The sequence below is a fragment of the Diabrotica virgifera genome, chromosome 9 (genome assembly GCF_917563875.1).
Source record: "Diabrotica virgifera virgifera chromosome 9, PGI_DIABVI_V3a".
NCBI lineage: Eukaryota > Metazoa > Arthropoda > Insecta > Coleoptera > Chrysomelidae > Diabrotica > Diabrotica virgifera.
Genome location: NC_065451.1, coordinates 1468919 through 1495708, shown reverse-complemented (window position 1 = coordinate 1495708; position 26790 = coordinate 1468919). Strand labels below are relative to the sequence as shown.

At 33.2% G+C, this 26790-nt stretch overlaps 1 protein-coding gene across 3 annotated transcripts in view; it reads left to right on the top strand.

The window, feature by feature from the left end:
• The first annotated feature begins 867 nt into the window (after nucleotides 1-867).
• LOC126892937 (protein halfway) overlaps nucleotides 868-26790 on the top strand; it is a 42951-nt gene continuing 17028 nt past the window's right edge. The window contains exons 1-7 of one of the 3 annotated variants that reach the window (XM_050662873.1): nucleotides 868-1066; nucleotides 19442-19685; nucleotides 20991-21302; nucleotides 21943-22106; nucleotides 22387-22557; nucleotides 24745-24900; nucleotides 25283-25390. In XM_050662873.1, the coding sequence (XP_050518830.1) occupies nucleotides 19442-19685; nucleotides 20991-21302; nucleotides 21943-22106; nucleotides 22387-22557; nucleotides 24745-24900; nucleotides 25283-25390 (1155 nt within the window). In that variant the 5' untranslated portion in view covers nucleotides 868-1066. Of the gene's footprint in view, nucleotides 1067-1185; nucleotides 1602-14751; nucleotides 14860-19441; nucleotides 19686-20990; nucleotides 21303-21942; nucleotides 22107-22386; nucleotides 22558-24744; nucleotides 24901-25282; nucleotides 25391-26790 lie in introns of those variants that run through there. The other 2 variants (XM_050662872.1, XM_050662874.1) reach the window with 2 other exon arrangements.

Genomic DNA, 26790 nt, shown 5'->3' with positions numbered 1-26790 from the left:
GGTGCATACCATTGTTCTGAGTCCCCCATCTGATCTTCTTTCCATTTAGCACAACGTAAAAGTGTCTATTAAACAACAGTGAACTAATGATGTTTATCAGGTCATGGTCAAGCACAGTATTATAGATCTTATAGCAAGGTTCTTTGGTTTATTGTATCGTACGCAGCTGTGAGGTCTATCAAGGTTACCTCCATTATCTCTTTTTGCTCAAATCGCTCTTATATGTATTATGTTCCCCCAACTTCAATAATTGGCCTGTGTACGATTTACCTGGCCTGAAGCCTGCTTGTTGTGGTATTAGTTTTGTATCTAATTTTTCCTGAATGCTGTTCAAAATGAAGCGTTCATACAATTTATACAGGTGGCATAGCAGAGATATCGGACGTTAGCTAGTCGGTAATTTAGGGTCTTTTCCGGCATAGCAGAGATATCGGACGTTAGATAGTCGGTAATTTAGGGTCTTTTCCTGCTTTCAGAACTAATGCCTGGTTGCACCAACAAATCTTAAGCTCCAGCTTAGCCCAGCTCAGCTTATGCTTATAGATCCATAATTTTCGATTTGTATCTAAACTCGTCTTAACTGAGACTGAGACGAAGTTTAAGATGCAATCCACGCGGTAATCCATTGGGGCAAGCTGAAAATTGATCTAAGACCCAATGGTGCAACGCGTATGTTTAGTAAGCTGAGCTTAAAGCACGTTTTAAGCTTAAGATCTGTTGGTACCACCAGGCCAACACCAGGCATTAAGATTCTCGAGTTAAATTATTTACAACTAACTCTGAACACCCTATATATTATACACACAATTTGTAATGTTGGTTGCCTATATTTTATATATTTAACATAATTTGTCTTTCATAGTTGATGAGTTGATGACACATGTCATGTCATTAAATAAAATATATTTTGTTTTGATTTGTGTAAATAATAGACGTGATTTAAATAATTAATAATTTATCAGCATAGAAAAGTGTTAAATAGCCTAATTAACAATTAAAAACAAAAAGTGCCAGCAATGTAATCACTGTCGACACCGGAAATTAACGATAAGCATGACGTTATAAGGTAAGCATAAATATTTACTATTTTAGCAACAATATCAGATTAATAAATAATCGTTTATAGTAAAATTAACTCTTTAACGGATTGTAGTGAATAAATTCAGGTATATAGGCTATTCAGGATTATAAATTTCATGTTAAATCAAGGACAAAGTGGTACAGAATAAAAAAAAACGAATATAAAATTTTTTCAGACAGGTTCGTTATCTTTACTTGCTGGTATGCAGATGACAGAACGTTTTAATCAAGTTCTATTTTTATAACAGTGTTTATACATTGTATAGAATGATCATTTAACATTATAAGGTGGGTGTAGGTGTATCAAATGCATATGAACCAAAGAAACAATCATTTTATTGCTGAATAAAGTTGCTATTTTATTATTCTGTGTGTGATAAAGAGTCTCATGTTGGTGGCTGTTAAACCAGGGTTTATTTACATCCTGTGGACTGTTGTGTATTAATAGTCAGTGCACTTAAAATACTAGTTAATAGGGGACCTATTTTTGGATCATCAGGAATTTGTAGACCAATTTTTAGGTATGTACATACATGCTTCCTTATTATTTTTGGACATTGTTCTAAGTGAAAGGTGTTAGTAATGACCTGGGGTTATTAATTTGAATCATTTTGTTATTTGAAGTAGTAAAAGTGGTTTTTAATAGTGTTTATTTATAGTTTTGTTTACAAATATTTTTGACTGTGTTTATAATGTACTTGTTCCTATAATGAGGTGGTTTTCTACGCAAGCTGAGGTCTGAGAGGCACAAGGCACAGTCTATAGTCTATAGTTTCCTCGGGACCAACAGCGCATAGAGGCATTGAAGTGCGTCAACTGGCCGCTTCAACTGACCAATGCTGTTTTTTATATACTACTATTTTATTTTTAAATTACTATACGAAAATATGGTTGGCAGGGAATGTGCTAAACAGCACCAGTCATACATTTATTTATTTATTACAAAATAATTTAAGAGCTAAAATATACATTACACCTCAAAATAAATTATAAAAATATGTAAATATACTTAATTAAAATCACACAATGGTAACATTACACAGATAATGATATAAATTGACAAATATTATTTGGATACTTAACACTAAATCACCTAGCTACCTATAAATATACTTATAAATTTATAAATTAGTGTTCTTCCCCAAGCGTTAAATCCTTAATAAACCACATAAAGCGTCTTTGACTTATACTGAAATCAATGTTTGGAGATAAGTTATTGGCTGTCCTTACAGACCTTGAACTAAAACTATTAAACTTTACATTAGTTCTACATAAAGGTTGTTGAAACATGAGGTGACATCTAGTATTCCTTGACGGCACTGCCAAACCAATACAGTACAGTAGATCTGGGCAATCAGCAATACCATTAAAAATTTTGTAAAGATTCTGTAAGTCCCTACATTGCCTGCGAATCTGAAGAGGAGGGAGAGAAAATCTCGTGTGCAGTGAATCATAGTTGTAATGGTAGTTGTCAGGGGGATCCACATCAGCCTTAAAGGCCAAATACTGCAAAAATCTTCTTTGCACTTGTTCTAATTTGTGTACATGGCATGTATAGAGGGGATTCCAGACTGAAGAAGCATACTCCAATATTGGTCTGACTAATGAACAATACAATAGGCAAATTGCTGAGAGATTTGTGAAATCTCTTGTACATCTCTTCATAAAGCCAACCATTTTAAGGGCTATAGAAACAATCTCTGCGATATGAAATCTTAAGGATAGAGTATTGTCAAATAAGACTCCAAGATCCTTAGTAGCTGACATATTGATCAAGATGGTGTTAGAAATTACATAGGAAAAAGCCAAGGGGATATGCCTCTTAAAAAAATACATAGGGAGACATCTGTTTTGGTTTAAATCCATGCAATTTCTTTCACACCAGTCCACAAGTCTGGACAAATCTGACTGCAAGTTGATACAATCAGTGGTAGAAGAGACATAAACCAATTTAAGAAGATCTTCCTGTAATAGAACAGCATCATTCCAGGATTGAATTTTTCTAAACAGTTTTACATTGTCAGCGAACATAAAAACACTACAATTTCTGATTTTTTATACATACTAAATCGATCAGAAACAAGCAAAATAAAACTGGGCCAGAATAGGAGCCTTGCGGTACCCCTGATGGTATCATTATTTCAATTAAGGTATTACTTCCCAAGTTAAATGTCTGCGTACAATTGTCTGAGTATAAGTTCCAAAATCCATTGAAGAAGGCGATCAGCGATATTCAAAGCTCCTAGTTTTTGTCAGAGGACCTCATGGTTGACCTAATCAAATGTTTTGGAAAAGTCAGTATAGATAGAATCAAACTGGAAACTTTTCAAAGCTGTTATACATATGATTTTCATACAAAACTAGGTTGGAATCTGCTGATCTCCCTCTCTTAAAGCCAAATTGTTTAGCCAAAATTCCTCTGAAACCCCATGTCAATTTCTTACTAATTAAACAATCAAGCAACTTAGGCAGCTCTGACTAATTGCAGACAGCTCGTTGAAGTACTAGAAATAAAAAAAATAAATATAAAATTTTTCCAGACAGGAGACAGGTTTGTTATCTTACTTGTTAGTCGTTGGTATGTACATGACAGAACGTTTTAATCAAGTTCCATTTTTATATGTGTTTATACATTGTATATAATGATCATTTAACGTGATGAGGTGGGTGTAGGTGTATCAAATGCATATCCGTACCTCAGAGCAAAACTGTATTAAGTCCAAAATTTCAGTTTTTTATTTTTTTAGCTCACTGGGCTTAAAATTTTCCGCTCTATTCACTGGTGTTTCTTATTCGCTATTTCGACTGAAATTGGCCAAAATAGCCTTGTATGAACAGTATTAAGTCCACACTTCGCTTAGAGCAAAACAGTATTTTCTGCACTTCAAATGTATTAGATCCAAAATGGTGTATACGTTTCCCAGTGCAAAACCATATTATGTCCAACAAAAAGTATTATGTCGCACATAATGCAATTAAGGCAAAGCATCAAGTCCACAATCTTTTAAAATTTGGTAAGTTTGTGCATCACAGAGCACAAATTCACCGACAATTTTGGAATCATGAGATAACCATAGATCCAAAAAGACAGTTTTTATGTTCTTATCTTGAAAAAAACGTGTATCAAAAGAAAAAGAGAACGAACATGTGCTCAAGCTAGCCATTCTAACTGGAAATATTTTTTTACCGTTGAAGAAAAGAGACTCTAGATATTTCTCAATCTATTCTTAGATGTTAACTTGACAAAATGCAAGCAAATGGAGTTTTAGAATGTGACAAAAGAGGAAAGCAGCCATCTAAAAATAAAGTAAAAAATGAGGTAAAGGATAGGATTCATGAGCATATAATGGCCTATCCATATCCATATGAAGAATCACATTATAGTCGAAGAAGGACGGCGAAATATTTAGGAGGTCACTAAAATATTTCTACAATGTTTGGGATGTTTAAGGAAAAGTGAGATTTGAAAAACATTCCTTCAGACGAAGTAGAGAAAGAATGGCTTTACAATCACATTTTTAATACAGAATTTAATTTATCATTAGATGTTCCTTCAAAAGACACTTGTGATAAATGTGATAAATTTCTAATCAATCTAAGATAGTCAACGTCTGAAGCTGAGTCAAAAACATTACAAGTGATGGTACAAATTGAAAGAAATAGGCAAGGAGATGTACATCAATAGCCCTGGACAAAAAGTTTTAATGATAAATTTACAAAAATGTCTTCCTTGCCCAAAGCTAACTGATCCTCAAAGTTTTTACAGTCTAAAACTCTAGTGTTTTAATTATACATATTATGCTTCAACGGAAAAACAGGCGAACTGTCCAATGTAGGATGAATCAATTGCTGGTTGATGTGGAAACGAAATGGCCTCATGATTGGTCCAATATATTCATTGATTACCTCAAAGCACAACTTCTATTGTTATTTGGACCGATAACTGCTCATCCCAAAACCGGAAGTTACAAATGATTATGTGCTACTTTTATCTACTTTCGAGATATCCACATATAAAAGAAATCACTCACAAATTCCTTTTGCGAGAGCATACGCACATGGAGGTGTACAGTATACAATTTCTAATCTTAAAGACTTTAATAAACATTGCAATTCTTACGATTCCCGTTTCAAAATAAAAATAAAACTGAGAATAATGAAAAAAAATTAATTTCACAAACAGTACGTATGTAATTCAGAATTCAGACAAGAAAATCCTGGGATTCTGTACTTTAAAACAGACTTCGATTTGGAGTTTAAGAGTGTAGACTTAACCGAAGAGTTGCTAGAAGAAATCATCAATCTGTAGAATATTCTCTGATTTCGTTGAGAGATACCTTAAATCCGGTAAGTATTAAAAAATTCAATGATCTTCTGCTAAAGTGGGTTCCAGCGAGGATTCACGATTATTTTCAGACTCTATTGCATAAAGACACAATTCAAATTACTGATATAGCGGCAGTAGCCCTGCATTTGTTTTTAATTATTTTTTTATGTACATACTTCAAAAAGTTATTGTTAATTTTTTTAGTTAATAAAAATACAGTTGCCTTACAACCATTTCTGTTTTTTTAATTTGACTTTTTAAGTAGTTTTTTTAGTACTCGTATTAATGATTTTGTTACAAATACACGTCCGTATAATATTTTTAGTTTTTTATATCCAAACATTTCCTTAATTTTGTAAAATAGGTATGATATTTTTCGTAATAGAGCTCCGTCTTTGCCATAGGATAGGTAGGAAAATTAATATTAAGTCACAGTCAAAAATTTATTTTTCAGCACGAAAATGTGTTAAGTCCATTTTTTCCAAAAACAGTAATTTTGAAAAAAAAATTCTTTTGGCGGTAAAAAGAACAATGATCATTATTCACATTTATAAGAATTTGCTAAATAAAATTTAATGTATTAAATGGAAAATGTTACAAAACACTAAAAATAATTTTTATTTTCGCTCTCCTGTAAAATTTACATTTTGTGACTTAATACACTTTTGTTCTGAGGTAAGGATATATAATTAACAGAAAAAATTACTTTATTACTGAATAAAATTGATATTTTATTATTGTGTTTATGATAAAGAGTCTAATGTTGTTGACTGGTAAACCAGGGTTTATTTATATCATTTGATTGGAGTGTGTAATTTCAGTGTACTTAAAATACTAGTTAATAGTGGATCTATTTTTGGATCAGGAATTTGAAATTTGTAGACCAATTTTTAATAGGCATGTGTATATGCTTCCTTATTATTTTAGGACTTTGTTCTAAGTGAAAGGTGCCGGTATTTTATGTACCTATATTTTGACCTGGGGCTCCTGGTGTCATTAATTTTAATTATGTTGTTGTTTGAGGTAGTAAAAGTGGATTTTAATAGTGTTCAATAGGTTTATTTATAGTGTTGTTTACAAATATTTTTGGCAGTGTTTGTAATGTACTTGTACTTAGATCGTAATCCAGACTTTGATCAATTTGTCATATTTTCAACAAAAACATTTCGTTTATAAATTCGCAAAAGTGTGTTTGTTATTGCGTTGCCGCTCCTGCAATACTCAGGTCAGATTTATCGATGGATTCCTATGTAGTTTTTTCTTCTGAATCCAAATCTGAAAACGGCATTTCGATATCTCTAACCGTCTTCGAGATAATCGACCTCAAAGTCTAAAATGTGACGTCCTAATCGTTTTATTTTCTTCTGACACACTACACGTCCAGCTGAAATCGTTGCTATTAAGTAGGCTAGTTTTTTAATCTCGATATGTTAAGCAAAGCATAGGTTATTTACATTTGAGCATGACCCTTTGTGAATGTCAAACTAAATTTTAAATTAAGTATTAATAAAACATCAATGATATTTGATAGTGAATTTAATTATTATTTATATAAAATAAATAAGATGTTCAAAAATACAATTTGAGTATATTTTAAAAGCAATAATTTATTAACAGATTTAAAAAAAGAATGTGTGTGTACTTTGTACGCACGTAAGAAGTTATACTTCTATTATAATATGATTATATGATTATAAACGAAATTAATATACTTTTTATTTATATTTTATTTAAATTTTAAATTAATTTATACTTACTACTTCTCAAACATTTTTATTAAAACAGTGCCAAAAATTAAAATAATAAAAAAATAAAACACACACAAACACATTAAAAATGCCACAAATGATTTCTGAACATTAATTGTCGGAAATTTTTTTAACTAAATACGTATTTTCTGAAAATAAAATTATATAATAAATATACTTACAATCATAAAATGTATAAAAAAAAATAAAAAAATGAAAGTTTCTATTGGGATTCGAACCAACTTACCACGCGGCTGGTATTTGCGTTGTATTGGGATTCACTCGCATTAAAACTTCGCCACAGAGACAGCTTGTCATTATGTGCGAAGATCGACTAACTAAACAGATTAACCTTTTGACATTTTTAACTTATGTAAAACAAATTATTTTGATTTTGAATTGAAATGATTTAGAATTGAAAAAATACAACAAAACATAGAGTAAGAAAACAATATATTAGGTGAATATTGATAGACATTTTGATGGTAATCAAATTATGTAAATAAAAGTATTACATACTACTTATGTATTTTGGTAGGTTCAAGGTAGGTATCGGAGCCCGTATAACGACTAATAAATTTCGAAATCACTTGCGTCGTGCAAAGTGGCGATGTTCAAATATCATAACAAAATTTGATCAACTATTTATAAAACACTTACCAGTGAAAGATTCTTTAGCTTTGAATAAGCGAGATCTGCGGCAGGCATACTAGTCACAGTTTGACGAGCTTTCACATTGGCATGAAACAATCATCTTTTCTATGTAAATAAGTCCAAAAATATAATATGAAAACTATTTAAAAAGGCAGTATAACCATTAACTAACTTTTTGTTTGTTGTTTTTCTTCCTACAAATTTTAAAACGCAACAAGCATACATTATAACCAAACCACAGTCCCACAGCTGCCATATTGGATAATTTTTGTCATGTCATTTGAACATCCAATCAGAACAAAGTTATAATGCGCATGCGCCCGGTCGCTAGGTTTTACCATATAAAATTTCACCGTCATTACGCCCGTAAAGAAGTATACAAAAAGGTTTATAACTTCAAAAAGGTTTATACAAGTATAGGGCCTCCCCTTTATGATAAATGTTCCATTTGCTATGAAATTAAAATATAGTCGGTTCGCTAAACTCGACACAACTGGCTAGTGATTTTAGTAGGTAATTTTTTTGTTTTTTGCGACTTTTGCCAAAATTAGCAAAATTACTAATTATTTAGTAATTATTAACTAATTAGTAATCATTTTTTTTGCCCAGTTGGCAAAATTATTGACTAAAATCACTAGCCAGTTGTGTCTGAGTTTAGCGAACCGACAGTATATGAAACAATATTGTTGGGTATAAAAAATTATGGTCTGATAGGAGCAATTACAATCTTCTAATAGAAAAAAATATTTGAAGATTTTTCTCAAATTATGGATACCAACAACATTTCCATTTATAACTCTTTTATTTTTAATTTGACGAAGAAAAGTTATTCTTCATAAAAAGTTCTTCATGTTCTAAGATTTATGATCTAAGAGATCTTCAAGATCTAAGATTTATCATATATAAAATTTTATTAATTTTATACGAGGTATATAAAAAATATGAATTTCGATCAAGAGTAAACTACCTTTATAGTTCATAACATTTAAATTAGAATGATATAATTGCACATTAAAACATAATTATTAATTCTTAAACTACTTTTCATAATAGCAATTTTCCATAATATGAATTAAAATACGTAAATAAACAAAGTTTTCGTTATGATAATGCTCGCATTTTCAGCTTGTTTTATTTACAGTAGACTCACAATTAGCCGAGTCTAGGTTATCCGAGCCCCTCGGTTAACCCAGAAAAAAGGCGTAACTGGTGAATTACAATTTTCAACCTTGGCGCCACATCGCCACCTCGAAAAGAGCAATATTGATAAAGTAAATATTTTTAACTTCTACAGACAGTACTGTATTAGTTTTTAGTCATTAAAATAACTACAGTTATGGTTATTTACGTGTTTTTCTCTCAGTACAACTAATCTCAGTGTTAACCGAGTTTTTCCATAGTCTACTATGAAAAAAAATTGGTAGACTAACCAATCGCGAGTCTACTATATTTATTAACAGAATCCATTTACAAAAGTTTTAACAAAGCTACATCTTAACACATTTGCTGCCACTGACGCCAAAAGCCTTTTGTGCTCCTCGAGTCAGGTGCCGCTGTCTCCTTTTGGCATTCATAAGCAGTGGAATTAAATAGGGTTCTTTTCATATCTGTTCCATATGAAAGTGACTGAATATAAGTGGCAGCGAATGTGTTAACAGCACTACATTTTTTAAAATGTCAAACGTCTCAGAATAATAAACTATAACAAACTTTAATTTACCTACAAAGGATAGACTAGGATTAACATATAAAAAAGATCACTATTTTTGTCTTGGGAGGCCATTAGCACTGGGGACCAATGGTGTAGTGGTAGTCAGTTCATTGATACCATAATTATTAATGTGGTGAAATGGCCCTGAAAAAATTTCCGATTGTCTCTCTATAGGTATTTTAAGAGTAACGAGTGATAACAGTTAACAATTGAGGACAATCTATAATAGTATAGGACTATGTAACTTTGTGTAGGAAACACAAATCTAGCAATGTCCTCCTTGACTCAAGTTTTGATAAATCAAGACTGCCTGATAGTCATATTCCTCTCTCTGGTATCCATTCCTAATAGCTGCTATGTATCGTCAAAAATTTATTTTGGACCCTTTCAATTGGTTCAATATATCAGTTGTATAATGGGGACCATACAAGTGATCCATACTCTAGAATGGTTCTAATAAGACCACAATAAAGTCTTCTAAATGTGAACAAAGACAGGTATACTGTCAGGTATACAGGTAAGAATAACCAGATTACCATGTCTGATACTCAATTTTTAGAGATTAATAGCAAGTGATTTTTAGAGTAAACATACTCTCATACAGAAGGTCTTAATGTTGATGGTGTCTGTTTCGCAGTAGCTCTTTATACTGATGATGTTGATTAAAAAATGCTTTCATTTTCTTCTCGTTCAGCCTCTAATCTCTAAACTGTTGAGCTGGTGAAAGCTTAGTGGAGTTAAAAGGAAATATTCTGGTTGTTTTGATATTCCCTTTTCCATAGTCTCTACCTTTATGTATGCTTGATGGAACAAGCAAGCCAGATCGTACTATGTGATCTTTACAGATTTTTTTGTGCAGTCGAAATATATGAGAATCATAAATGGCAAAGAGAGAGTTTTTAAGTGTCCTAAAAAATATCGAATCTAAGTGTTGGAGTAGGTTTGACGAATGAAAGATTACATTATTACTGAGGGCACAAAGTCCCTGAAAACTTCTATGTTTATTTTAATATTGAAGTTACACGGGTGAAAAAGAAGAGAAAATTTAGTGTGATTTTTAATTTCAAATATCTCATTCAACAGAAACTTTTGGTTTATTCTAAGGGACTTTCGGCCTTCGGTAATATGTAATGTAATCCTTCATTCTGCCTTAAAATTTTCAAAAATATTTATTAGTTTTTACAGGATTCGAAAAAAATTAATCCATTTAAGAAACATTTGCCTGAAATTTTTCGCCTACGCTCCTAATATGCTTTCAAAAATCAGTATAATATTAATGTTACTAGGTAAAGGTACAAACAAACATGCATTAAATATTGAGTGTTATGACTAATAAAAACTTTTATTATCAATAAAAGTTATTTTTGATTTACTGTTATGGCATTTTTCTTGCCTCACTGGTCACGTTTTTGCGCAATATTCTAGTAAATAGAACGTAAATAACATTTTTTATCATAAATAGTTTCAAAAATTGATAACACACCTATTTTTTTTTTCAAATATATTGTGTATTTACCTAAAGATCCACAATATTGTCACACCTAATCCATATGATAATATTAGCTGGGACTACTTACTGATTTTCGTTTTAGAACGTTTCAAAACATTTTCATGTTCTTTCTTTTTCTAAAACTACTAATGGTACTTTTAACTTTCATATTTGTATCCTCCTCCTCTGGGTCTTCTATTTGTTAATAAAGAATATCCGAATAATTTGAGATAGTTGATGACAATTTCTTGCCTTTGATTTTTCTAGTATTTGATTGTTATATTTTATATTTGATATATTTACCATGGACTTATGTGACCATGGATTTATGTTGTGCTTGCTTGAACATTTCTCTTCTCTTTTCTATACGTTCTGTTCTATTTTAGAAGATCTTGTTTCTGCTTTTATCGTACTGTGCTATTTTTTTAATGCTTCTACTCATACTGTTGCTAGCTTTGTAGCAGGTTGATTTAGATCTTGATTATTTTCTGTACGATCTTGTAAGACCTTTTTCCGTCGCTAACCATCAGCCCAGCAACAAGATCTATTAGATCTACCTGTTTTATCGAATTTTGGTTCTCGTCCCATAAGAAAAATTCTCCATTAAACCAGGCTATATTCCAATTCCATGGACTAGCAATTAATCAACCACCAGTCTCCATTCCACATTCAATGGAAAATGAAACCAATGGTGTAATACAGTCAGCAAGATATCAGCTCAGGCAGACCTGATATCACAGTAACATTTTTCTTGAATGTCAAGACCTTCAGCCATTTAATTTTGTTTGTATCTGGATCTTCAGTAATTTTTTAGGTCTTCAGCCAACTTGTACAGGACTTGCTGTAATAGACAAGTCTACCTTTTTATTGAATAACTTGTGTATTCAAATTTTTGTGTTATGCTTTGATCTTCCTTGTGATCGTTCTTACTATCATTGTTTGTCTTAGGGATTAGCCGAACTACCTCTGAGAAGAGCTAGCCAGGGTAGGAATCTTCACGATTGTCTTTGTGGTGGTGAAGAGGAGATACTTTATAATCGTGGATTTCAAAATGGTAAAGCCTATGTTGTTAGTAACTTCTACTTCTTGTGGTGCTTTCTCCTTTAGTGGAGGTTAGCGACTACACTGGCAAATCTTTCTCTGTCCAATCATCATCATCATCATCATCAATGGTGCTACAGCCCTATGAAAGAGCCTCGACCTTCCAAGTCTATTACGCCAGTCAGTTCTATCCATTGCCAACCGTTGCCAGTTTGCTGCGCCTATTTTTCTCCCATCCTCATCCACACCATCACTCCATCTCAGTTTTGGCCTACCCCTATTTCTACTTCCCACAGGTTGTGACATAAGGATTCTTCTAGGAGGGTTGTTCTGCTGTGATCTTGCTAGATGTCCTGCCCATCTTAGTATTCCTATTCTTATAAGAGATACTACGTCTTTACCACCAATTTTTTGTTTATATCTGTGGTATACCTCGTAGTTGTACCTCCTCCTCCAGACACCATTTTTACAGATGCCACCGAATATTCCTCTCAGGATCCTTCGTTCAAATATAAGCAGAAGGTTTTCATCTGCCTCGGAAATGGTCCATGCCTCTGATCCATATGTCAACACTGGTTGTATAAGCGTTTTGTATATGGTTTTTTGTGTTTTTTGGCTTAAGTTTCTGCTTCTCATATGTCTATTCAGTCCAAAATAGCATTTGTTTGCTAGGATTATAGTTCGCTTGATTTCTTCCGTCATGACGTTCTCCTTGGTGATCAGGGAGCCTAAGTATGTGAATTTGTCCACCACTTCAAAGGTAGAGTTATCAACCGTGAATTGGTGATTAATGTTTCTGGCTCTATTGTTGGGTGTTGATGCCATCATCTTAGTTTTCTCCTCGTTTACTTGCAGGCTCATATTTTTTGAGGCATTTGAGAAGGTGGTATACATTTCTTCTAGCTTGCGTGTTGTGCGGGTTACTAGGTCCACGTCATCTGCTTATGCCAAAATTTGGGATAATTTATTAAAAATATTTCCTCTGTTGTCTATTCGGGCATCTCTGACCGCCTTTTCCAGAGCTATGTTGAAGAGGAGACACGCCAGCGCATCTCCCTGTCGCAACCCAACATGCGTTTCAAACGCCTGTGATTGTTCGCCCTGTATTTCGACTTTATTGCAAACAACTTTACGCATTGTAGCCTTAACCAATTTTATCAGTTTATCAGGGATGTAGAATTCATCCATGGCTTCATACAATTTATTTCTTAGAACACTATCATAGGCCGATTTAAAATCTACGAAAAGATGGTATGTGTCGATATTGAATTCATTGGTTTTTTTCCAGTATTTGCCTTAGCACAAAAATCTGGTCTGTTGTTGATCGACCAGGCCTAAAACAACTTTGATATTCTCCAAGAAGCTCCTCTGAATGTGCACTTAGGCGACTATATAAGATACTCGAAAATATTTTGTAGGCTGTATTAAGGAGGGCTATTCCCCTATAGTTTCTACATTCCAATTGATCATCCTTTTTGTGTAACGGGCAAACGATTCCAATACACCACTCTTCCGGGATTTGTTCCTCATTCCAGGCTCTCAGTATTATTTTATATATTTGATTAGCCAGAGTAGCACCTCCATATTTAATAAGTTCCGAGGGTATATTGTTGCTTGCTCCTGGGGGTGGTTGATGTGGATCTTCTACTTCGATAGTAAGTAGTTCTTTATAGTGTTCCACCCACCTTTTCAATATTTCTTCTTTTGTATTGAGTATGTGGCCCTCCTTATCCTTACATAGTCTTAGCCTTGGTTTGAATTCCTTTCTTGCATTATTCAGAGTTTTATAGAATTTTCTTGTTTGATTTTCCTTTTTTAATGTCTCAAGTTCTTACAGTATTCTATTTTCATAGGTTCGCTTTTTTCTTTTATGAATGCACTTCTCTTCTTTTCTAAGGTCTTTATATTTTTGTTGTTTTTCTCGGGTTCTTCTTTGCTGCATCAGTTTATATGCATGGTTCTGTCCATTCTTCTTGCTTTCGTCTCTGTCCAATGCGCCTCTAAATAAGGATGTTGAATCAAGGCCGGTCCGGTCTCTGATATTTCCAAGCCATGAAATCTGGCGTCTACCGGGACCCCGTTTTCTTTCAATCCTACCCTGGATGATCAGTTGCACGAGGCGGTACTTTTCGTTTCTCATTTTGTGTCCCAGATAGCTAACTTTTCTAACTTTGATGATCTTTAGCAGCTCTCTATCTGTACCTAATCTCCTCATAACATGTTCATTGGTGGTGTGGGTTGTCCAAGGTATTTTCAATATTCTTCTATAAAGCCAGAGTTCAAAGACTTCTAACTTATTCATCAGCGTTATGTTGAGTGTCCAGGCCTCCGTTCCATACAAAAGTATTGACCACACATAGGAATGCAGAAAATGGCGTCTAGGCTGATATTAAATATACCTTATAAAATAATTTCTTATTGTACATAGTGTACTAGTTACTAGTTTATCAAACAGTTAACAAAAACAAGTTTTCAAGTATGTACTTCATCACTACATAAAATTAATTTGTGTCATTCACTTGTATACAACGCCTAATAAAGTGTACAAATAAATTGGTTCTCTTATCTCAAACTGCATATATTATATTTATGACTATAATTAATATGAACTGTAGATATAGTGCTGTTGATATTATTTTATCTATTGTGTTTTGTTTTGTTAGCTGTTTATAATGTACGTCTGCGATAATTTGTTATAATATATTGGTAAATAATTTGTTTAACATGAAAAAATCAAAAATAGTTGTTTGAAGTCTGTTCGTAATTAGCAATTTTTTTCTTATTTTAATCGGTTTTCCAATAAATTAAGGTCAGTATTTTTCCATGTTTAATATTTAGATTGCGCCTTAAATTGATTGCAAAAGCAGTTTAGACGCTTTTAGTATTGATTTTACTTGAATTTTTGTAATCAGTATACATCCTGTCCACGTAATCAGTATAGAAATATGTAGAACATGGTAGGTGGTTATGGTACAGAGATGCAGAGATGTCGGACATCCGGTTTATATGTGTTTCATTGACTTTGAGAAGGCCTTTGATCGAGAAAAACATACTGAAATAATTGCCATTCTTCAGCAGGTGGTTATTGATGATAAAGACCTACGCATTATTAAAAATATTTACTGGCATCAACGTGCAAACATCAGGATTGGCCGGGGCACTTCTGAAGAACTTCAAATACGAAAAGGAGTAAGGCAGGGCTGCATTTTGCCCCACTAATATTTAACATCTATTCTGAGTTTGTTTTCAATAAAGCAGTGGATAATGTTCAATGTGGTATCAAAATGAATGGCATCAATATTAATAATTTGAGATACACGGATGACACGGTGTTAATTGCAAGCCGTTATGAAGAACTTCAACATCTGATTAATAGATTAAAGTCGCCAATTATGGAATACCATTTTGTTTTAAGGATATAAAATAAGACCTTTATAGAAATGAAAACAATTTAATGTTATGACACATCAGTCATATTAAATATCTATTAAATATCTTAATTAACAAAAAAAATCGAACAAAAAACAAAATCCCAAATGAGGAATAACCAAATATGGAATAGGTACCCATATATGGAATATAGGCATAAACCAACACATCAATAAAAAAAATAGACATAAACATCTGAGATCAAATAAATTTAAATAAGAAAATTGTGAAAAATGAAAGAAGAAAGAAGTAGCTTAATTCACTTGCAGACATCACAGATCTATGTACGAAACTCTGGACCAGCACAATCATAATGAGCCCACTTACACGTAATCCACTATTCCATAATTAGGCACCAACAACTGTCCATATTTGGATTTGTACATTAGTTCAAACTACATAGTATCAACATTTTTTCAAGTCGTAATGTTTTAATTACAGAAGGTCATAAAATATCAAAATAAAGGTACTATTGATATACGCAATAGCATAACAAGTCTGTATTCATGCATAATAACCGATAATACTCTATGAATATATTATGTACCTTTGAAATTTTCTGCGAGACGATAAAACAAAACGCGCCTGTCAGACACGTATCGTTCGACCAGTTTTTGTCCTATTCGAAAATCTGTATTCGTTTAGGACAGTGGTTCTCAATCTTTTTGAGTCATGTACCACAAAATACTTTTTAATATTTTTGGTACCACCTAACTGAAATAACTACCTATCTAGATAGGTAATCTAATTAACTGTAATAGTGGCGATTTTGACGCTTTTGCGTTTTGTGTACCACCGCAAATTTTGATATGTACCACCAGTGGTACATGTACCACAGATTGAGAACCGCTGGTTTAGGAGATATAGCCTGGATAAATTAGTCTGGGACACCCTGTATATACTTTAACAACTAACCATGTTTTTCATCAATACAGGGTGTTTTTAAATAAGTATGGCAAACTTTTAAGGGGTAATTATGTATTAAAAAATAATGACAGTTTACTTTATAAACGTAATTTTCTTACAAACTGACGATTTATTTATTGCTCTAAAACCGGTTGAGATATCCAAATGACAGGTGGGTTTTAAGATGTAGTTATTACCAGTGGCGACGCGTGACTTTTTCTAAAGTGTTACCAAAACCAGATATTAAATATATACCAGATATATTATCTATATATATATATATATATATATATATATATATATATATATATATATATATATATATATAGATAGTATAGATAGTATAGATATATAGGAGACGAGTAGACAGATGAAACTTAACAATGGTCTTCCACAGGGTTCTGTCCTTGCCCCTTTACTTTTCAGCCTCTATATTGCTGACATGCCTGAAACCGAATCTCGGAAGTTTGGATATGCTGACGACTGGACCCTTGCAACAAGCCACCAATCTTTAGAAACTACAGAAATCACTCTCACGAATGACTTATCCATCCTCAGCGAATACCTTAAGAAATGGAGACTACAGCCAAGTACTACAAAAACTGAAGTATCAGCTTTTCATCTAAACAACAAGTTGGCAAACAGAGAATTGCGAGTGTATTTTAATAACAAGCTGTTAAAACACAATAAATACCCGAAATACCTTGGGGTTACTCTAGACAGAACGCTCACATTCAGAGAACACCTGACGAAAACAGCAGCAAAATTGAAAACACGCAACAATATAATACAGAAACTCTGCGGCACTACATGGGGGTCCACAGCATCAACATTAAGATCCTCTGCTCTTGGCCTGATATATCCGGTGGCAGAATACTGTGCTCCAGTGTGGCTAAATAGCAGGCATACCCACCTGGTCGACACCCAACTAAACCGTACTATGCGTATGATAACAGGCACAATTAAGCCCACCCCTACAATGTGGCTACCTACCCTTAGTAATATAGCACCACCCAACCTACGCCGCGAACATGCATTGGTTAAAGAATATAACAAAATAATGGACAGTCGCCAGCTTCTAGTCCACAACGACATCCCCGATATTCTTGGAAACCGTCTCCGATCCAGGTTACCCCCTCTACAATCTGCTCAAGCGCTGCAGCAATCCAACTTTGACTTAAATACCCGATGGAGAGAAGATTGGGAAAGTAGGACAGATCCGCATTACCATAGTCTACCGGACATCATAGGGAAACCTGGCGAATTTGAACGTCCCCGTAAGATTTGGGCAGCCCTTAATCGAATTCGAACAAACTGTGGAAGATGCGCTGACTCCCTCCACAGATGGGGTAAACTCCCCTCGCCTTCTTGTGACTGCGGCGCTGCAAGACAGACGATCAGTCACATTGTTCAGGACTGCCCACGCAGAGCATACACAGGCGACCCTATAGACTTTGTAATGGCAACCGAAGGGCCAATCGAATATATAAAAAAATTGGACATCTGTTTGTGATGCATTGTATAATGCATAAATCTAAATATATTCTGTGATATACTTAAGCCATACGCTAAATAAATAAATATATATATATATATATATATATATATATATATATATATATATATATATATATATAATCTATATATATATATATATATATGCGTACATTCTGGGTTCGGCAGAGAGCGCTACCTAACGCTAAGATGTAAATACCAAATAAATAAAAATTTACTTTGTTTTTTACCATTTATTTAAATTTTTATTTATTTGGTATTTACATATATATATATATATATATATATATATATATATATATATATAATGTATTTTATAAATATTTTTATATATACAGTGTTCCCATACATCAAAATTTGTTCGACTAGACACCGTGAATTTTCAGCTTGCTATTACTCAACTTTTTTTTGGTACGCGCGATCCAGGTCTATTATAAAAATAGATGAAATAAAATTAAAAAATTTAAAATTTAAGAAATGATAAAGTATCTACAAACTAAAAACATATTTGTTGTTTTTAGGTAAAATATGTATTATATCACCTTTATACTTTATTAAAATATCCAAATTGTATAATTAGTATACTAATCAGTACATTCATTTGTCATTTTTAGCCTAAAATATTAAATAATTTTTATTTTATTGATTAGACACTACAATGTACTGTATAATCAATATTATTATATGTCATATTATAATAATGTTGTTGTTAATTAATATATTTCGACAAGTAATTAAAATCGATTAATATGATTTATATAGGATAAAAAGGTATAGATATATTATCTGTATAATAAGCAAGTACAGTTACAAGTTATAAACTAATAATTAATAATGCATATTATGCAATAATCGAATCCAAAGGGCCGGTACGGTTAACTAACCGGAGTTTAATCGAGAAAATACCGGCCATAAGAATAACAGACTTCATAAATGGAATTATAATTATTACCTATAATTATAATAATAATTAAAATTGCATTTATTAAGTCTGATATTCTTACGGTCGGTATTTTCTGTCCCGATAGACACCGGCCCTACCTAGAGTCACCAAATTAAAATTTGGTAACACCAATACGCGGTTTCAGAGCCATCGTCCCCGCAAAATTTTCAGAGACGATCCAGTCAAAGATCCTACTATCGTTGCCACTCACAGAAGTGGTAAACGGCGCGGCGCACGGTAAGGGCACAGTATAATAAATATGGAACCTCTTTATACTGTGGTAAGGGCGTATTATAATAACGTGCAACCGATTTTACATAAACTCGCTGATATTTTCGTGCGTCTAGTTGGCTATTTTACTGAATTAGGTAGATACTATTAACAAATATTTCTATTTTTAAAAAATATAAATGGAATTATTTCATAGTAGTCATAAAATATTTATTTACAAATTTTAACTGTTACCAATGGTAACAATGGTTACATGGACGCTTCGCCAGTGGTTATTACGCATTTTTTGACATACAACTAAGAATCTAATATTCACCATTATCGCGCATACGGGTCATATTATATATTTACCATTTAATCTTTTCAGATGATTCTCGGAACTCTCCTAACGATCTTCCTTTGTTTTCTGCCAACGTGGAGCCGACTGCCCGATGAGCTGCGAGAAGATGACAGCAAGTGTTACCAACAGCAACAGTGCTTTCACAAATCCGAAGATGAATGCCCGAGTCCAAGCGATCCTTGCAGATGTCATCAGATGACCGATTGCAAGAATGAGGTGGTCTGTTGTGATATTAACGATCAAAATTTAAAAGATCAACTGAGATGCGGAAGTAAGTTGAGTATTATATAGTTCATCATTTAAGGTAGAATTTCAGGTTCTGCAGTTAATTGTTAACGTTTACTTCTTATTTTTTCATAATACTACTTCTTTCAATTATGTCTTTGAATGAATTAATGTCTTTTCCGATCATTTTTCCTTAGATTAATTAGTTTGATGAGCCATGTACTTAAAGTACTCCTTACTATCATTCACTCGCGCATATACCTACACCAAATTAGAAGAACAGCTGAGTAAAGGTCCAGAGCAGGACTCGGAAAGAGGGAAGCACTTTTCAGTTTGCAAGATCTAATACAGAGAGCCAGGGATGTATCCAAGCTGGCCAATCTTAGGAAGTGGACTGGTCTAACGTCAAGTGATCTATTTCGAGCTGTTGTGAATAGAATCCGATGGGTCAATGTGGTCGCCAATAGCTCCAGAAGATAGTCACCTGTAGAAGAAGAAGATCATAAGATTTGTCTTCTTTACCTTATATTGAGTCCATATTGTTGACTGTAATACGTAATTTTGTTCATAAGGACTTGTAGGTTTTCTAGGTTGTAGTTTCTAGGCTGCAGTTTCGTGCAAAGTTTTGATAAATATTCTTTCAGAGTAGAGATTGAAGATTAGAGGAGACATAATCCATCCTTGCCTCACTCCACGCATGATCTTCACATATTTGTGGTGTGTTCACCTTTAACTCAGATTTCCTTTCTGATTCCAATAAAGGTTTCTAATTATTTTCAGATCTTGGTTGTTAATTCCTGCTTCTTTTAGTATTTGCATCATCTTGGTGTGTCGTACTCGATCAAACGCCTTCTCGTAATCAACCAGACATGCGTATAAGTCGCAATTCTGCATCTCTGGAATAAGACTTGTATTGAAAACAAAGCCTCTCTCGTACCAACAGCATTTATGAACCCGAACTGGTTGGGAGAAACCTGACTTTTACACAACTTGTAAATTCTGTTATCGATTATCCTTAGGAACAATTTCAGATGACTCATAAGGCTTATCATACGGTATTCTTCGCATTTTTTGGTCCCTGGTTTTTTTGGTTCAATAAACTCAGACTTCAGCCATTCTGTTAGTATTTCTTCAGATTTGTATATGTTGTTGAAAATCTTTGTGATTATTGCTATTGATTCGTTATGCATTAGTTTGAGTAGTTCTGCTCATGCATCATTTACCTCTTCTTCTATGTCAAAGGTGTTATCTCTCTGGTATTCAAATAGTTTCTCTAGGTGTTAGTACAAAAGTCATTTCTTATTCTTCAAAATGCTCAAAAACGCACCAAACTTTTTATTCCATCTTTCAGATTTGATTCAAAACGAAATAGAAGCCCTGCACATAAGAAACGCAACACTAGAGGTCCTAAATCTCAACTTAGCCGAATGGAAGAACCTAAGGTCCATGGCCATCACCGATGGTCGTATAAAGAACGTAAGCGAAGCCTTTCCCAAAATGACGATGGTCTCGTGTCTAAATTTATCCTCGAATGGCATAAGGGAGTTCCAGAAGAGATCCTTGTTCAACCTCTTCAGTCTGAGCTTCCTAGATTTGTCCCACAATAACTTGACCGAGGTGCCTAACTTTAAGATGGACGGAGCTGTAACACTGGATATTTTGGGTAAGAAAAAATATGAAGTAATTATAAACAATCCTCCTGGTTTACCCGATTTAGCTCATTTTGTCTTGTCTTCTCAGTTGAAAGACTGATAAATTTTGTACAATCCGACAAGCCAGAGCTGGCGCGTGACCTTTAGCGAAAATACACAGCGAGAAATACACAATACGAGAAGGTCAGCCGCTAGTTTTCGCTTGTCGGATTGTACATACTTGAATGAATCAAACAAGTGAATAATAGCATTTCAACGTATGTAAATGTATTTATTACCTTCGCTAAGAGCTTTCGACAAAATTGTCATCATCAGAGCTAATGCTCAATAGAAGGTAAAAGTACTACTACTTGAGGTTATGTGCATGAGCATTTTAATAGTATCTGGTATCCGATTTTAGCGCTTCCCTATTATAATGCTCTGGAAAAAGACCGTGGCTAAGTTTTAGAAGAGTTATCAATGAAGAATGTTCTTTAAAAATGTAGTTTAATGTAGTTAAAATGAGGAATAATAACGATAGATTAAAATCCTAAAACAATTTAGGTGAAGTACTTTTTATGTTACCCTCGTACATATAGATAATGTGGTACGGGGGTAATATGAGAAGTTCGTACTTTGATGAGAAAACACAAAAAATTGTTTTTGTTTTAGGAAATCCTTCTATACAATGCACAAGTGTTAGAGAGACTTTTAACAAATCGAAGATATTGTTTAAGAACGAAAACTCAACGTATTGCTCACTTGCCAAGAAAGACTTTGGATGGTTCGATTCCAAAGATAAAGTAGCCGTATCGGAGCTGCGAAGAGCTCACGAGGTATGGTATTAATCTTGTCTAACTTTATTTTATTTAAAACACTTAATTTATTTGTTTTTATTTAATTTATTACATTTAATTATTATTTAATATATTTCATTCACACTTATTACACTAAAACATATAATTTATATCTACAATTATTTTGTACAATTTGTTTTCGACATTTATTTACATTTATAACCCGCGGCATCAAGATGATAACAGCCAGTTTCATACAAATTCTCTTATTTATACTATTTTTTAATATGCTTTATATTTTTATTCGCATTTATTTTAGTTGGAGCACAATTGCATCAAAAACTGTACCTGCAAGCCTCATTCTTTGACTCTTGGCATGGCACAACCAAGGGTCTATACCGTAGCCGTCGACTGCCCAAGCAGTAACTTGCATTCTTTGCCGAAGCCCTTACCACCGTATACCATCGCCTTAGATGTTTCTAATAATAGTGTAAGTATAATATTTGTTATACATATAGTTGGTCCACTGTAACTTTTCCCATGCGTCACGATTCATTTTCAAACAAATTAAGTCAAAACATAAAGTGAAACGTACGCCGATGTGTGTAGTATATAGTATACAATATACAAGATGTATATACACATCGACGTTCGTTTCACTTTATGTTTTGACTTAATTTGTTTGAAAATACATCGTGACGCATGGGAAAAGTTATAGCGGACGAACAATATATTATATGATTTAAATATAAAATCAACCAGAAGGAATTAGCATAAAAGAAACTAATTTATCTATGTGCTCTCTGGGCCACAATATCACTTTTTCTCCAGATCGTCTGAAATACAGGACATTCATCATCAATTTTACAATTTTTTATTTATTTTTTTTAAGTTCTATGTGATTTAAAAAATGAGATTCCGCGAAATTTTAACCCTCTAACCCTCATGATCATTTTTTCGTATTTTTTTAGGTGGGATGCAATTAATTTAAAAATTTCAAGCATGTCTATTTTTTATAGAGCCCTAGGTTGAGTGTACGTAACCTCAAAAGCTATTTTTTTATTTGTTTTTTTTTGAAAAATGCGTTATAATTTTTCTGGAGATGGCTGCAGGTCTAATTTTTTCTATATTTTGTGTATTTTATCATAAACTATATTCCTAATTTTTTTCAGATTTTTCCGTAAGTTGCGCCATCTTGAAAAATCGGAAAAAGTTTTTTTTAGAGGTTTTTGGGGACTTTTCTCATTTTATAGACTTCAATATAGATCGAATCAAGGTTTTTTTATAGATTGAATATAATTTAAAGTCACTCAGTCCTTTGGGACATTAACATATGGGAGAAACACGTTCAAACCTCCAAAAAAGATCCCTTACCTTTTTGGGGGATTTTAACGTGCTTATCCCATTGTAGCATGTCCCAAAAAACTAAGTTACCCTAAATTATATAATATAACCTATAAAAAACCTTTATTCGATCTATTTTGTGAAGTCTATAAAATGGGGAAAATCCCAAAAATCCTCCTAAAAACAGTTATTCGATTTTTCAAGATAGTCCTGTCGCCAGGGGGGGTACAACTGCCTTCTTAATTCAGATGGACTTACCCAAGTTTTTTTTTATGTATTTTGGCCCGTAGAACACGAATTTTTTGGGTAACAGTTGATCCGGATGTCGATAAGATTGTTATAAACAAAGAAGTTGAGGAATTACATAACAGCGATTTCTCGCAAAACAAAACAATTTATTGTATTTTTTGGGTCATTCTAACCAAAAAATGTTCCTACAAGTTTTTTCGTATTATGCATAGTTTTCGAGATAAACGCGGTTGAACTTTAAAAAAATCGAAAAATTGCAATTTTTTAACCCGAATAACCTTTGAATAAAAAATAAAATAGCAATTCTGCTTACCGCCTTTAAAAGTTTAAGTCAAATTTTATCTGTTTTGAATATTTGCATTGCTAAAAATTTATTTTTTGATTGTTAAAAAAAGCTATAAACACATAGTGTTTCCCGTGCCTAATACATGCGTTTTAATGCATGCTACGTAGAAATAGCCCCGCTTGCACTTTTACCTCCTCTACCTACTCATTCGATTTTAAATGAGAAATCATTGAAAACATCACTCAAGCACTAGGTGTTTATAGCTTTGTTTTAACAATAAAATAATAAATTTTTAGCAATACAAATAATTAAAACCGATATAATTTGACTTGAACTTTCAAATGCGGTAAGCAGAATTGCTATTTTATTTTTTAATCAAAAGTTATTCGGGTTCAAAAATTGCAATTTTTCGATTTTTTTAAAGTTCAACCGCGTTTATCTCAAAAACTATGCATCCAACGAAAAAACTTGTAAGAACATTTTTTGGTTAGAATGGCCCAAAAAATACAAAAAAATGTTTTGTTTTGCGAGAAATCGCTGTTACGTGATTCCTCGACTTCTTGGTTTATAACAATCTTATCGACATCCGGATCAACTGTTACCCAAAAAATTCGTGTTCTACAGGTCAAAATACATAAAAAAAACTTGGGTAAGTCCATCTGAATACAGGAGGCCGTTGTACCCCCCCTCGCGACAGGACTAAGATGGAAAACGTGTCTTTGACACAGTTTCAATCTTTAGTTCTTCTGTTCTTTAGATTCCTCGTTGTTTTAATTTTAACGTTTCAAATTTTTGTAGATATCATCATTGAAAGAATTGCACGATCCCTCTTATAAATCGTTGCGAATATTAAAGGCCGATAATAATGAAATCACATCGATAGAACCTTTGGAAGGTACAAAGTTCAAAATTAATTTCGAACTCTTCAGTTTGCGAAACAACAAAATCAAAAACGTAAGTACTAATTTATTATTTACTACTGGTAGTTTCTCTGAAGTTAGTTCCAGATTGTTTTAACCTTAAACATAATAAGAATAGACTAGATAAGGTCTCTGTGCACCGAGGTGTAACGCTGATATCAAGGCCAATATTCACTTTGAGTGGTCTAGCCATCTTTGTCTGTCACATGCGCGGGATCGCTTGGTGAAAAGAGATAGATAGAGCACCGATCGGCTACCCGCACGTTACGCTATTTTTGTTAGTATGCCTTGTCTATTCTTATTATGTCTATGGTTTTAACACGAGCACTACCAACATGTATAGGATAGTTATTTTATATGTATTATAATAGACAAAGACAAGACAAATAATTTTGAAATTTTTTTTTGTATTTTAGATCGATCCTTACTTATTGGAGTTCTATAGATCGTCTATAAGTGTACGAGAAGTTTATCTTGGATTGAACGAGTTAACTTGTGATTGCACTACTATAACGGATTTCAAGGTACAGTATTAAAACATATACAGTGTGTCGCATTTAAGATGAAGATACACAATACCTATACAAAATACGCGAGAGTTGAAAACTTTAAACAATAAAATACGTCGACAAGACTGGTCGAATACTAATAAGATACTTTTTCACTACAAATACGTGAGAGTTGAAAACTCTAAACAAGAGGCGTCCAGCTACACTGGCTTGCAAGTGAATATGTAAAACTAATACGCGAGAGTTTGCGTCCAAACTCTAAACTAACAAATGCGACGACCTGACTGGTCGGATACTAAATTGATACTGACTACTTAAAATTATAGTTGTAATGCCTAGCCAATGCCAAGGGGTTGGCGGGGGGCAACTTCGGAATTTGTATAAGTAAGTAGGTAAAACCACACCTTTTCAATATTAGCTACCCGGGATTTCCTAGGTACAAGTTTTCAATGTAGCCCGATCAGGGAACGCAAAATTTTACGAAAACCTCCAAAAAAATAAAGGAAGGATGAAAATTTGGGAATAGGTACAGTGGAACCCCGATAAGTCGGCCCTCGATAACCCGGAAGTCCGGCTAACCCGGACCGATTTTCATCAGATAAACATTTTGATTTTCAATATTTTGTATTTTGACAACGACCTGATTTGGGCGTCGTGAAGCGTTAATAAAATTATTTTTCAATTTAATTGTGGCTTATTTCCCATCAAAGTAGTTAATTATTATCAGACAAACCTTTCAACAATAAAAATGTATGTAATATAATATTTGAAAGATGTGTATGTGTGTAATTTGAACTATACGATAGTCGATAGTAAAAATGACTCATAGCACACGCCGCAGAAACAACAGGCACCTGTCTGTAGTACCTATTCCTTTTTATTTCAAACTGTCTTAGCATTGTTTTGGAAAGACTATTTAAAAAATTATTTTATAAACAATGGTCTTTAGTTTTCACTGTTCTTAAATAACATTACATCGTTGTCACTGTATTGTGTGTCTTGTATTGTTCGCTTCCGTTTGCTTACGTTTGTGTTTGGTGTTTTTTTTAGTAATTTTGATGAGTAGGTACTGTGCATATTTATAAATATATTTCATGTTATTTCAATTCTAACGGAGTTTATCTGTAAGTATACCATATTTTATTAATTTTTACCATATTCTCCGGCTATCTCGGATTTTCGATAACCCGGATCGGCCGCGGTCCCGATTAATCCGAGTTATCGAGGTTCCTGTAGTTGAAATTGTCCATTATTATATAAGAAAAAGTTTACAATTCTACATCTCCCCCATTTTACAAAAATTGAAAAATACGGGGTGAAAAATTTTTTCTCGGGAGTAAAAAAATATACGTTCAAAATAAGTCCGGAATTGGATAAAATGACTAATTCTAAGTAACTTTTGTTCTATAGAGTTT